General features: G+C 39.4%; 1 protein-coding gene across 1 annotated transcript; it reads left to right on the top strand.

Annotated features, from left to right (window-relative positions):
• The first annotated feature begins 1468 nt into the window (after positions 1 to 1468).
• LOC132771802 (veficolin-1-like) lies at positions 1469 to 12604 on the top strand. Its single transcript, XM_060770252.2, has 8 exons — positions 1469 to 1582; positions 1893 to 2030; positions 2674 to 2736; positions 3746 to 3781; positions 5761 to 5894; positions 6555 to 6684; positions 7378 to 7512; positions 10716 to 12604. Exons 1-8 carry the CDS (start codon positions 1480 to 1482, stop codon positions 10964 to 10966), a joined length of 990 nt encoding a protein of 329 aa, XP_060626235.2. The 5' UTR covers positions 1469 to 1479; the 3' UTR covers positions 10967 to 12604.
• The last annotated feature ends 909 nt before the right edge of the window (positions 12605 to 13513 follow it).

Genomic DNA, 13513 nt, shown 5'->3' with positions numbered 1-13513 from the left:
TAACAATTAATACCATAGGAAAGAGAGGCTGAATAAGTACTACATGAGGTTGACATCCAAATTAAAGAACAACGTAAGAAAATAACCAACCCCTTTTAATGAAGAGATATTTCATATAGGGCTTAAATGTATGAAAACTCGGTCCATTACTTCTGCCTGTTTTTAAGGGTTTTCTCTAAACAAAAAGTTTTTAAAAACAATAACTATAAGGGATGAGAAGAGAAAGGATGAAAACCTATTTGTTATAGGGAAACAAATGCAGTCTGATTCACTCAAAAGTATGTTTGAACCATAAGACAACAGCCAGAATATTGGTTGCTCAAATTTGTATATGGATTGAATCACTAATGACAGTGGAATAGATTGTTAAGATTGCAAAGCTAGTCCAAACTACCAAATTAATGTGGGTCTTAAAAAATAAGACAGTTTTGAAAGTCTGGAAACAATTTATGGATTTTGAGTAATTATAAATTAATGTAATAATCTGTGGTCATGATTTTTAAAAAATATAATAGAATTATTTAGCTAGATCTGTAATGGTGGAATAATAATGGCTTCCCCCTTCCCCATTTACTTTTATATTAATTACAGTCATGGTGGGGGTGGGGTGTCAGAGCCTTACTATATCCTAGTTATACACATTCTCTCTCTCTCTCTCTTTGTCTCTTTTACTTTTGAATGCATATTACTTTGATTGTAAATTACATTATTTGTATCAAGAATTAGTAAAAAATCATTTAAAAGTTTGAACTTGAGCCAATTGAACTGGCTGTCTACAATTAACACAATTTTTGCCTCATTAAATCCAATAGAAGAAAAATCCCCCAAGAATTCTTATCTAAGGCCAATTCTACACTGCCATATGAAAACCAGATTATCTGCTTTGAATTGGATAATATGGCAGTGTAGACTTGGATAATCCCGTTCAAAACAGATAATGTGGAATATCTGCTTTGATAATCTGGATTATATGGATATGAAGAATGGGCCTATGAAAAAATTGTAACAACACAGGCTAAGCACCCTTCTACACTGCCATATAATCCAGTTTATCAAAACAGATAATCTACACGATCTCCTTTGGACTGGATTAGCTGAGTCTACACTGCCATATAATCTGGTTCAAAGCAGATAATCTGGTTTTATTTTACAGTATAGAAGGAGCATACATCTCTCTTACCTAGAAATCTAAAAGACTCCAGGAACTGAAACTTTTTGCTGCTTGTCCAAAACTCAAAGGTTCACATTATTCAGCAAGAAATTCTTGCTGAATAAGGGGTTGCACAATTCAGGGGTTCCAAATGTTGTTGTAGAAAGTGAAATGTCAGCAATTGTTTCAAGACAGGTTTCAAGACAGTCCCCCTCTGCAAAAAAATAAAAGCACTTCCTCATGGCCTTATTTACAGAACTTTTTGCTCTCTATATAAGGGGCACAAAAACCTTGATTCAGAAACTAATCCCTCAGCGCTGCAAGACAACATGGCTGGCTGGATGGGCTTTCACCTGGCTGTGACCTGCTTCACTCTCATGTCTATGGGGAGAGGAAGTTTTGGAGAAGACACAGAAGTCAGCTGCTGTGCACGTGAGTCAGACTGGGAGAGATGGGAAAATGATGGTTGTTTCTCATGGATAGGAGTCAGATCACTGGAGGAGAGGGCTCTCATACCTTTCAGATATGTGCAGAAAGGGAATATGGACATTGCTCAAACTGCTGTAGCAATTTCGCAAGAATGCTTTCTTATGCCTCCAACTACTGAGGACAATGTTTTTCATTCCTACAATACCTGTGAGAAATGGATAGTATAGAACTGATGCAAACCCATCATTGTTTGCTGCACTTCACTTAAGTTCATCATGTACAATTTTGTTTGTGCTTTCTCACCTCGTTGCAGAGCTGAAGGGCTTATCGCAGTGTGGAACGGACAAGGTCTTTTTCCAAGGCCAGCCAGGCACCCCAGGAATACCCGGCATCCCAGGAACAAATGGGTTGCCTGGTGTGAAGGGAGACCTCGGCCCCCAGGGGCCCCCAGGTGAGACAAGGACCTTCTGGACCACAGATCTGATGCAAACCAGAGGCAGCATTTTTTTTTCTTTTCTATGTTTCATCACTAACAGATTAATATTAACATCAGACATAAAGTACTTCTGTAAGGGAGAGGTTATTAGCACTTAAAATGAAAACATAAGGTGCACTTTAAAAAAATGTAAATTACAGTTGGAATTGCATTGTTTTTGACACACATATAAAGTAACAGTGATTTGAATAGAGAAAACTCAACTCCCAATATTTTCTAATGTACTCCATTACAGAAAAGGTGGTGGGGAGGGGTGGGGTGGACTGCTTACAAAAAAGGGGAATGAATGTCTTCTAGAGGTGTTTCAAATGTTCTCTGAAAGGCCAATGATCTCTTGTTCCATCTGAACATTAGGATTCTTCCATCTGAACATTAGGAAGAACTTCCTGACTGTGAGAGCCATTCAGCAGTGGAACTCTCTGCCCCAGAGTGTGGTGGAGGCTCCTTCTTTGGAAGCTTTTAAGCAGAGGCTGGATGGCCATTTGTCAGGGGTGATTTGAATGCAATATTCCTGCTTCTTGGCAGGGGGTTGGACTGGATGGCCCATGAGGTCTCTTCCAACTCTTTGATTCTATGATTCTATGATTCTTCATCTCAGGTGAGAGAGGCTCTGCTGGAGCACCTGGGAAAGCTGGACCCAAAAGAGAGAAAGGAGATCAAGGTGAGTCCTGCACAATCTCATTTGAAGAAGTGGAAGAGGGCTCACAGGTGAAGCTTGGCCCATGCCGTCACCATCAGGCCAGGAATGAACAACTTCAGAAGCTTCAAGAATTGGGAAAAGGACCAGATATTTCTTGGTTCAAGATTAGGGTTTATTCAGGCTTACAGAAAAGAAAAGAAATCAAAAGCTCACATGTGTGGGGTTGCGTAGCCTAGTTGTAGGAGGAACAAATGTTTTGATAGTTCACCTTATCTCTAGCAGCTAACATCATCTCATGGCCTAGCTGACTAATGAGAAATTTACAACTCTTTGCAACATATATGGTCAAAGGTCATTAATGGACTCAGTTTGAATAGTTCCCTATTGCCTAAATCAGGAGATCTCTCACAAAAAACACCCTCTGTCCATGCACTGACCAGCCCAAGGAACTGGCCAATCTCAGAGCAATGTTCAATGCAAACCTATATTCGACTTTATACTTTAGTTTATTAAATTTATCAGGAAAACAGGGCCAGAGTGGAAAAGTTTTGCTTATGTTTACCTCTACTTCCTCAGGTTAAATAAAATAAAGCACTGTACCACTAGGGGGTAGCAGTGGCACAGTGGGTTAAACTTCTAAGCTGCAGAACTTGCTGACTGGAAGGTTGGCAGTTCGACTCCATGGGACGAAGTCAGCTCCTGTTCTTAGGAGCTGCCAACCTAGCAGTTTGAAAACATGTAAATGTGAGCAGATCCATAGGTATTACTTCAGTGAGAAGGTAACGGCACTCCATGCAGTCATGCAGGCCACATGACCTTGGAGGCGTCTACAAACAATGTCAGCTCTTTGGCTTAGAAATGGAGATGAGCACCACCCCCAGAGTCGGACCCGACTAGCTGTAATGTCAAGGGGGAACCTTTACCTTACTATACCACTATACAGAGCACTTGAAACTGCTCTCATTCTTATTTTAATTCTGACACAGGAACCACATTTATTCATTCAGTAATGGCTTTTCTCTTCCTACAGGAGAAGCATGCAGTCTTGCTACCTGTCAACATCAAGGTATGTCTTGTCACCACTGCCATCTTCAGCATGAACCCAACCTTGGGTGGGTGCACGGATTGTATGGCTGTGCTCCCCATAGGCAAGGCTGAGGGTTATAACCTTTTTTCACAAATAATCAGGCATATTGCACCACCAAGTTCAAAGCAAATGAGAAAATTTATTGAAAAAGGATTAAAAAAATAAAGAAGGAAAGTTACCTCCACAAGAAGAATTGAAATTTTGGACAGATGACATGTAAAAGCTGTGGCTTGGGAGCGGGGGAGAAAATATGTATAAGCAGAAAAATAACACTAGATACCAAAAGTATGGTAGGTTGTATATAATAATATGTATCTGCTGTAAAACAAATAATGTATAACAAATGTATTAAACCACGATAAAATAATAAAAATTATTATTAAAAAGAAGCAGATGAGATTCATTAGGAATTCATGTGGACCATTATTTATTTATTTATGTATTTATTTCATATCCTGCTCTTCTCCCAGTATAGGAGCTCATGGCAGTTAACAACTAATGTAAAACAATGATAACTAAAAACAATACAAGGATATAAAATATAAATATAAAACATTAACAAAACAAATAATTTTTACTATTAAAACCACTGAACATTGAAACATTACATTAAAAACACTTAAGAAAAATTTAAAATCTCAGTCACTCAGTATTATAAGCCCAACACTTGGAAATTTGTAAATAACTGATGGCAGAGAATATATATATATATGTGTGTGTGTGTGTGTGTGTGAGTGAAAGGTGCGGCTATCCTGAACTCTCTAGGTATCGAAGTCTGGGAGCAGCCGCTGAGAAGGCCCTCTCTCTTGTTTGCATCAAACAAGCTCGAGAGCATGTTTTCCAGGATCCCTCTGCATATAGCAGATTAGTCTTTCAAAGACATTTTGTTCTTTCATTGTTCAGCCACATGCAAGATATTAAAAATGCAGCTCTTTGTCCATGTCAAAAGTGATGCTTAGGTCACAGGTGGAGGTTTATGAATAGGAAAGTAACACTGACACCATAAGGCAAAAGTTTTTAAGCTTTCATTCCTTTGAGAAAACACTCCATTTTAACTGATCTCCTAAACAATATCACAGAATTTGAGATATGATTAAAAAATTAAAAGTAACTGCTATTCAAGAAAAAGAAAGATAAACACACACAAGTGATTTTAGGTATTTAAAACTACAAAAACTACACAAGTACATACTATCTATTATTATAACACTACAACCAAGTGACTATTGCAAATAACAAAACAGAAAAAATACATAAAACATGCATGCACATGCATAAATACAAAAAAACCCCCACCGATTTTTAAAAGAATCTACAGACTCCCCCCTCTATCTGATGGTTATTGTCACTAATTGCAGTAGTCTACTCCCTTTAAACAATATTATGGAATCACACCTCTGCTTTTAGCAATATTCTACTAAGGGTGTTGTGTGGTTTCCAGGTTGTATGGCTGTGTTCTAGCAGCATTTTCTCCTGATGTTTCACCTGCATCTGTGGCTGGCATCTTCAGAAAATCTGATGGTAGTAAAGCAAGTCTACTAATATTCATAAAACCTACAGTTGACAGATGCCCCATTTGTTCTGGTGAACAAATATTGAACACGTCTCAATTTTTCTTAAAGTTAGTCATTATTTTCCCTTAGTCAATGTAGGGTGAACCCACTATTCTGGGAGCAAACATCAGACTGGTTCGAGAATGGTTACCACAGCCACTGCCACCAATCCACACCAGCTATTGCAGAGGCAAAAGGGAGTTCTGATTGCTCAGGAGTGCAGAACTCATTTCGGTCAGAGAAGCAGCTTAATTCCTAGAGAGGATGCAGCCCTCAGTAGTTTAAGCAGAGAGCTACACCACTTCTAGAAATTGTTCACCCCTATGGGAAACCTGTTGCTTTCCTTATGTATACTGGGAGATTGCATTTACCAGTTCAGACTTTCCTCCATGATATTTCATCTAGAGGCAGGACCCAAAGATTGCAAAGAGCTTCTGGAGCATGGAGAAACACTGAGTGGTTGGTATACAATCTATCCTGCCATTGGGAAAGCAATGAGCATCTTCTGTGACATGGAGACTGATGGAGGAGGCTGGCTGGTAAGCTTGAACATATGTTGCAAAACTGCTATGTGTCATAGATATGGCCACCATCTACACTGACAAACATGTAAGGAGGAGGAAAATTCACTTAAGATTCCCAAAGGAAAATATGGTGTATACTGCCTGAATCCCAGAATATTCACCTGAATCAATTGTCATATGAGTGAGAAGAAGGGAGCCATGAGGGTATGTGCAGACCATGGCTACAAAGAGCAAGGCTGGAGTACTCCAGCATCACTCTTTGTGACCCATGTACATTGTGCTCCTAGTGTCAAATGGAGGGTGTTGGGCTGATGTTCAGCCTCTGCCTTAATCTCATCAATGTCTCATTTTTGTTTCTGTTCTTCTGTTCCTTGATTGGTCTAAAAGTAAAAAAAAAATCAAGATTATTTCCTCTTCTCCTCTGATCAGCACCACCAATTTATTAGGCTGAAAGAGTCACTTGTTAAAGATCATCTAGGTAACACTTATACCACTGCATCACATGCTTCTTTTTCCTAGATAGTGCCCATAATGCCTCATTGTTCTAAGAGAGGTCTCCTCAAAGTCATTAAGCCAGCCTAAGATAACCCATCTAGCACTGAATTAAAAAAAAAAACCAAACGATTGATTCTCAGTAAAAATGCTAAAATATACATTTTCTCTTTCCCCATCCAGGTTTTCCAGAGGCGACAGGATGGATCAGTAGATTTCTATCGTGACTGGCAGTCCTACAAAAATGGGTTTGGAAACCAAGCATCAGAATTTTGGTTGGGCAATGATAAAATCCATCTACTCACAAGTTCAGGTAATCCCATGTTGTTGTTGCTGCTTGTGGCAAATAGAACAGTATTCTTAGGCTGCTTAATATCATAGAATCATAGAATCATAGAATCAAAGAGTTGGAAGAGACCTCATGGGCCATCCAGTCCAACCCCCTGCCAAGAAGCAGGAATATTGCATTCAAATCACCCCTGACAGATGGCCATCCAGCCTCTGTTTAAAAGCTTCCAAGGAAGGAGCCTCCACCACACTCCGGGGCAGAGAGTTCCACTGCTGAACGGCTCTCACAGTCAGGAAGTTCTTCCTAATGTTCAGATGGAATCTCCTTTCTTGTAGTTTGAAGCCATTGTTCCGTGTCCTAGTCTCCAAGGAAGCAGAAAACAAGCTTGCTCCCTCCTCCCTGTGGCTTCCTCTCACATATTTATACATGGCTATCATATCTCCTCTCAGCCTTCTCTTCTTCAGGCTAAACATGCCCAGTTCCCTAAGCCGCTCCTCATAGGGCTTGTTCTCCAGACCCTTGATCATTTTAGTCGCCCTCCTCTGGACGACTAAATGTCACTACATTAAGCTTTCATTTGCCATATTTTCAGATTTAAATTACACACTTAACCTAATGTGAAGCCTGGAGAGAGATTCTCTGTATGCAAAATGATCATAAACACGGTCCAGGGGTTTCTCTTGCAGACAATACTTACTCTATGACATTTCTGACCAGGAACACAGCAGCTGCGGATCGATGTCAAGGACATGAATGACACTAGAACTTATGCAAAGTACACTAGTTTCAAAATCTCAAGTGAGGAAGAAAATTACACCCTGTCAGTGGGTTCTTATGTAGATGGCAACATGGGTAAGTTACACTTTTGAGCATGGAGGATCTGTATAATAGCTACCAATAAGGATATGGAGAGAAATTTTAGTGCAGCTTATTCAGGTATCATTGCCCTTGATGGATGTGTGCTATCTATCCTACATAAATTTGCCCGAACTTTTATTAAAACATCATGTATAGTGAACTCTATAATTGCATTTGTATATAGAAATGTGTATGAGTGATTTTGTGGCTTAACTGTTAGACCAGGGTTTGGATCGTCATAAAAACCCACTGGGCGGGTCATGCTTTCTCAGCCTCAGAGGAAGGCAATGGCAAGCATCCTGCATAAATATTTCTTAAAATATCATGTATTGTGAATTCAATCATTACATTTTGCATATGGAAATGTGTGTCAGTGTGGTTTCATGGCTTGAATGTTGGATTAGGATTTTGGGAGATCAGGATTTGGTTCCTTGTGGAAACTCACAGGATGATCTTGGGCAAGTCACATTCTCAGCCCAAGAGGAAGGCAATATCCACTCTCCTTTGATCAAATCTTGTGAGGAAATTTCTGCAATGGCTTTACCATTAGTGAGGGTTGACTAGCTCAAACATAATAACATACTGTAGAGTTTCTTTTTAGCTGCAATTGTATGAGAAAAGTGTCCACTGAGAAGGAGACCTAACTTTAGAAGCTTCCCTCTCTCCAGCGAAAACTGGAGAACCTTATGAGGTTGTGCCCTGCTAACAGTAGAAGCACAATGTCTGGAGATTGATGTTGTAGACGTATCCTCTGGATGTGCTGAAGAAATCCCCAGGAGCCCAGATGTGCCCCCAACAGAATGCTAGGGCATATAACAATTGGGTTTTTATTATAAGAACACAATCTGAAGTGGTTCCACCACTCACTTACTTACTTGGAGATCACTAAGTACTGCTTTTCAGCTGATTTGATCAGGTGACGCTTAAGTTCTAATGTTATAAGTCAGTGCTTTATTTGGTCCTTTTGTTATTTCATTCCAGTCTGTAACCCATCGTAAGAAGCCCTAGTGGCCAGAATCAATAGTTGTATGAATACACATTGGCTGGCATCCTTTTCAATATTTACTATAGCATAAACTGCATGTACAATATTAAAGAATGATCATCTTTTGTTTGAAAAACTGAAATATTCCACAATCTGAAACTTTAGGAGCCCTGACATGATGTCACAAGGTGTACAACAGAAAGTTTATTCAACATTGTTGCACCCCAGCCAGGATTCACCTTGCCCTCAAAATCTCTAGATAAAATCTCTAAAGTGGTAGTAAAACTGTGTATTAAGAAAAGTACATATAAACTCACCATAAGAAATAAGAGCTGTACATGCAATAGATGATGGAGAAAATGTGTTGTTTATTCATTCAGTCGCTTCTGACTCTTCATGACCTCATGGATCAGCACATGCAAGAGCTCCCTGTCAGCTGTCACCACCCCCAGCTCCTTCAGAGTCGAGCCAGTCACTTCAAGGATAACATCCATCCATCTTGCCCTTGGTCGGCCCCTCTTTTTCCTTCCATTTTCCCCAGCATCATTGTCTTCCCTAAGCTTTCCTGTCTGCTCATGATGTGGCCAAAGTACTTCATCTTTGCCTCTAATATCCTTCCCTTCAATAAACAGTTGGGCTATATTTCCTGAGGTATGGACTGGTTGGACCTTCTTGTGGTCCAAGGCACTCTCAGAATTTTCCTCCAGCACCACACTTCAACAGCATCTATCTTCCTTCGCTCAGCTTTCCTTATGTTCCAGCTCTCACATCCATAGGTGACTACAGGGAATACCATTGCTTTGACTATGCGGATCTTCATTGCCAGTGTGATGTCTCTACTCTTCACTATTTTATCGAGGTTGGTCATTGCTCTCCTTCCAAGAAGTAAATGTCTTCTGATTTCCTGGCTGCAGTCATCAAACAATAAGGCAATCCAAACTGGCAATAGGGGAAAATACTCCAAAGACAATAATCCAAACAGGTCAAATCTGTTCAATATAACAAAATACAGGAAAAAACCAGGAGCAAAACATGAGCATAATCCAGGAAAACAAAAATCTCACCATGAACACGAACATGAATCCAAAAGCAAACTTCTTAACATATGAATATAAACTCTCATGATCTAAAACCCAAAACATGAACTGGAAACTACTAGGTTTGAGATCCTCACTGCTTTGCAGCATTGCCTGATCTGAATTCTCAAAGAGACACTTTTCTGATTTAAGGACCTCAAAACCTGAAGGCATTCTTGTGACATTGACTCCCTTGCCTGTGAGATTTTAGATGCTCTTCCTTCTCACAGAGTCTTTGCAATCTTTTCAGTTTCATTGATTCCTCTCTAAGATCATGCTTGATAGGCCTGTCGAACACAGGTGTTCTTTCCGGTGAGCTTTCTCACCCATCCACTTTGTTATCTGGGGTTGCTATGCTACCAGTAAGCAAAGGGTCTCTATCAATCCCTACATCTCCCTGTGTGCTGAACTCCAACACAGTTTCACTTTCAGAATCTTGATCTAAAATCCCCTCATTGAAAAAACTATCACCCACTCTCTCAAGCTCTGAAATACCAATCCCCTCATCTTCATCTGGCTAAACCACAACAAGCATCTCCATGAGGAGGATTGCCTCTCAGCTCCCTTCAACTGCAATATGTAGAGTGCCATACCTATGGGGTTTGGTCCCAAGGCTCCTTTATCAGGAGAAGAGCAGGATATAAATGAATATGTATTGTCGAAGGCTTTCATGGCCGGAATCACTGGGTTGTTGTAGGTTTTTTTCGGGCTATATGGCCATGGTCTAGAGGCATTCTCTCCTAACGTTTTGCCTGCATCTATGGCAAGCACCCTCAGAAGTAGTGAGGTCTGTTGGTCTGTCTCACCCTGGTCATTCCACAGATGTATAAACCCTTTTGTCTAGTTCTAACAGACCTCACTACCTCTGAGGATGCTTGCCATAGATGCAGGCGAAACGTCAGGAGAGAATGCCTCTAGTCTAGACCATGACCATAAAGCCTGAAAAAACCTACAACAACCCTATAAATGAATAGCCACCTAGCCACAAGAACAGGGATGGGGCCCTAAGAAAGCTTAGGAGGAACTAAATATTGAATGCATATCTAACACCATCTCCATTAGGTTGAAATAAGGGATATGATTCTGAGCAGCCCAAGACATTATATTTGATTTTCCCTTTTTTCATTCTCTTTTAGGTGATTCATTTTCAGGACACAGGGGCCTTGCATTCTCCACACGAGACAGGGACAATGATGTCCGCGAATCAGGAAGCTGTGCTGTGTTGTATAAGGGAGGCTGGTGGTATGGTAAATGCCACTCTTCCAACCTGAATGGCCTGTACCTCAGAGGGGAACACACCTCTTTTGCTGATGGCATCAACTGGGCCGCTGGAAAGGGATACCGCTATTCTTACCAATATGGGGACATGAAAATTCGACCTCAGTAAATGAAATATCTCCCTTTTCAGACTATTCTATAGATATGGTCCTTAAATTTACTGGTAGATTTTATTTTTAAGTGTGTGCCTAACAGAGCTAATGTTGAATCCTGCCACTTGAAATATTGGATGCAAAGCCTTTAATATCCCCATACAGTGAGAATGTAGGTGAGCACTCTCTTTTTAACTTTTACATGGAATCTCTATATGAGACAAAGGGGCAACCATAGTTTGATTGAAAAGGGGTTATTTGATGGTTATGTTTGCTCAGTTGTACCTTGTGTTGGGTTTCATTTTGCCCAGCTTGAGACACTGCCTGCACTGGAAGCTATCTTCCAATGAATATGAGTTGGCCACTTGCTTAGAATACACACAAACACATATATCCAATACTGTAGAGAGCTTGGACACAAGAATTATATAGAATTGGGGCAACTGCTTTTTAAAAACAACAAAATTTCAATTTTTCAAAAACCCCATTCCTTAATTTATGGCAGGAGAAGCAAGACTATGACTGGGTCTAAAGCTTAAATTAAGGAAACATTGTGAACGCATACATAGTTAAGTTTGAATTGGTAATTAAGTTTGAATATATGTACATTTGTACTTGAAGTCATTTTGATATCATTTTGTCAATTTTGGATTGGAGACGTGGGGAAAGATGTGTTTTGCTGAAGGACTTCTCTCTTAACAAAGCTACCCTGATCATCAAGCGAGCTCAGGATGACCTGGCAGTTAACCATTTCTGGGTCTTTCAACTTGTTTCAATTTGGTTTTTTTAAAATTTCTTAATAGTTTAATATTCTGTAGCCTTTCATTTTTTTAATTTCAAGTGTTTAAAATTGTTGAAATGTGTTTAATGTACATTTCTTTGAAATTTCTAGGTAAAGGACAAGAAATGGAATTTTAAAAATTAAATTAATGAATGCTGTCTGAAGTGACTATTCCCCAGCCTCCTATTGACACTGGTCTGGGCAACTGCACTGCCAAAGGGGCAAATGGGTTTCTGCCCTTCTAGCAAGGACTATTTCTTGCAGCAAGGCTACTCAGATTACAGGCTCACAATGTGGGGCTGTGGGTAGAGAAAGAGAAATAGTAAAACAAGAAGGCATGTCCGTTATTCAAAATATGGTACATCAGCACCTCAAAGTAAGGGGAAAATCCACAAGAGTTCATGTTTGCTAGAATGACAGGATGAAGATCTCTCTGCAAACATTACTGAAGCCCTCACTAAGTTTTTGATGTTCTGTACACAGATTTCAACTGTGATACTGATAAGATCCTATGTGACTAGACAGAAATTTGTCCAGAGACATTGTGGTTATTATTTTTTAGATCTCAGACCTGTGATTTGGTTCTACAGTAACATTCTAAAAACAAATTGATAGTTGAGGGTCACCTCCTGAAACATTGTAAAATATTGCTGGCCTCCACGCTTAAAACTACGCAAAGAATGCTCTCGCCTACACTTGAGGCCAAACTAATGTGATGGGAACAGGGGCTTCCCAAATTTTAAGTGCAGAACTCAGTGAAATTTAGTCAATGTCATGAAGTGGTATGTGAATAAGAGATATGTGACCAAAAAGATTTTCCAGTATGATGATGGACAATCTCTTAAGGGTGGAGAGGTATAACTACAGGGGGAAACAATAACAAAGAACTATAAAATACAGAAATAGGTTGTTACGGTATGACGATGCATACAGACCAGCAGAACATGAGTCCTTTGTATATTCAAAAAAGAGTAACACATGTAGAAGAAATGCAAAACTTAAACTTTACTCTTGTGCAGCAGAATTCACGGAAAAAACAGCAACTTCAACACAAACCTTCTAGTAATAATACAGTCTCAGTTCCTCTGGAGTATCAAACTCAAGTATGGCCCTTGCATTTAATTCATGCACACTGAGCCCCCTTCTACACTGACCTAACTATAAGAGATGAGAAGAGACAGGAATGTATAGGATGAAAACTTATTTGTTACTGGGAAACCTATGCAGTCGGATTAAATCAAAAGTAAACTTGAATCATGAGACAGCAGCCAGAATATTGGTTGCTCAAATTTGTAAAGAGATTGAAGTACTAATGGAAGTTGAATGGATTGTTAAGATTGCAGGGCTAATCCAAACAACCAAATTAATGTGGGTTTTAAAGAATAAACCAGTTTTGAAAGACTGGAAACCATGTATGGATTTTAAGTAATTATAAAGTAACATAATGATATGTAATCGTTTTAAGAAATTTAATAGAATTATTTAGCTAGATCTGTAATGGTGGAATAATAATTGCTTTCCCCCCTTTTACTTTTACATTCATTACATTCAGGGTGGGGGTGGGATGCCAGAGCCTTACTATGTCATAGTTATATATCTTCATTCTTCGTCTCTCTCTCTCTTTTCTTTCTGTCTCTTTAATTTTTGAATGTATATTACTTTGATGGTAAATTATTTGTATCACGAATTAATAAAATCATGTAAAAATGTAAACTCGAGCCAATTGAACTAGCGATCTACAATCAACATGATTCTTGCCTCATTAAATCCAATAGAAGAAAAA

The sequence above is a fragment of the Anolis sagrei genome, chromosome 1 (genome assembly GCF_037176765.1).
Source record: "Anolis sagrei isolate rAnoSag1 chromosome 1, rAnoSag1.mat, whole genome shotgun sequence".
Classification (NCBI taxonomy): domain Eukaryota; kingdom Metazoa; phylum Chordata; class Lepidosauria; order Squamata; family Dactyloidae; genus Anolis; species Anolis sagrei.
This window is presented reverse-complemented; position numbering and strand designations above follow the sequence as displayed.

Bases quoted from the DNA above. Each gene is read 5' to 3' on its own strand.
- LOC132771802 (XM_060770252.2), top strand. From the start codon at position 1,480: ATGGCTGGCTGGATGGGCTTTCACCTGGCTGTGACCTGCTTCACTCTC. The intron at 5,895-6,554 runs GTAAGCTTGAAC...TTCCCCATCCAG, and splicing joins CTGATGGAGGAGGCTGGCTG to GTTTTCCAGAGGCGACAGGA. The intron at 7,513-10,715 runs GTAAGTTACACT...ATTCTCTTTTAG, and splicing joins TTATGTAGATGGCAACATGG to GTGATTCATTTTCAGGACAC.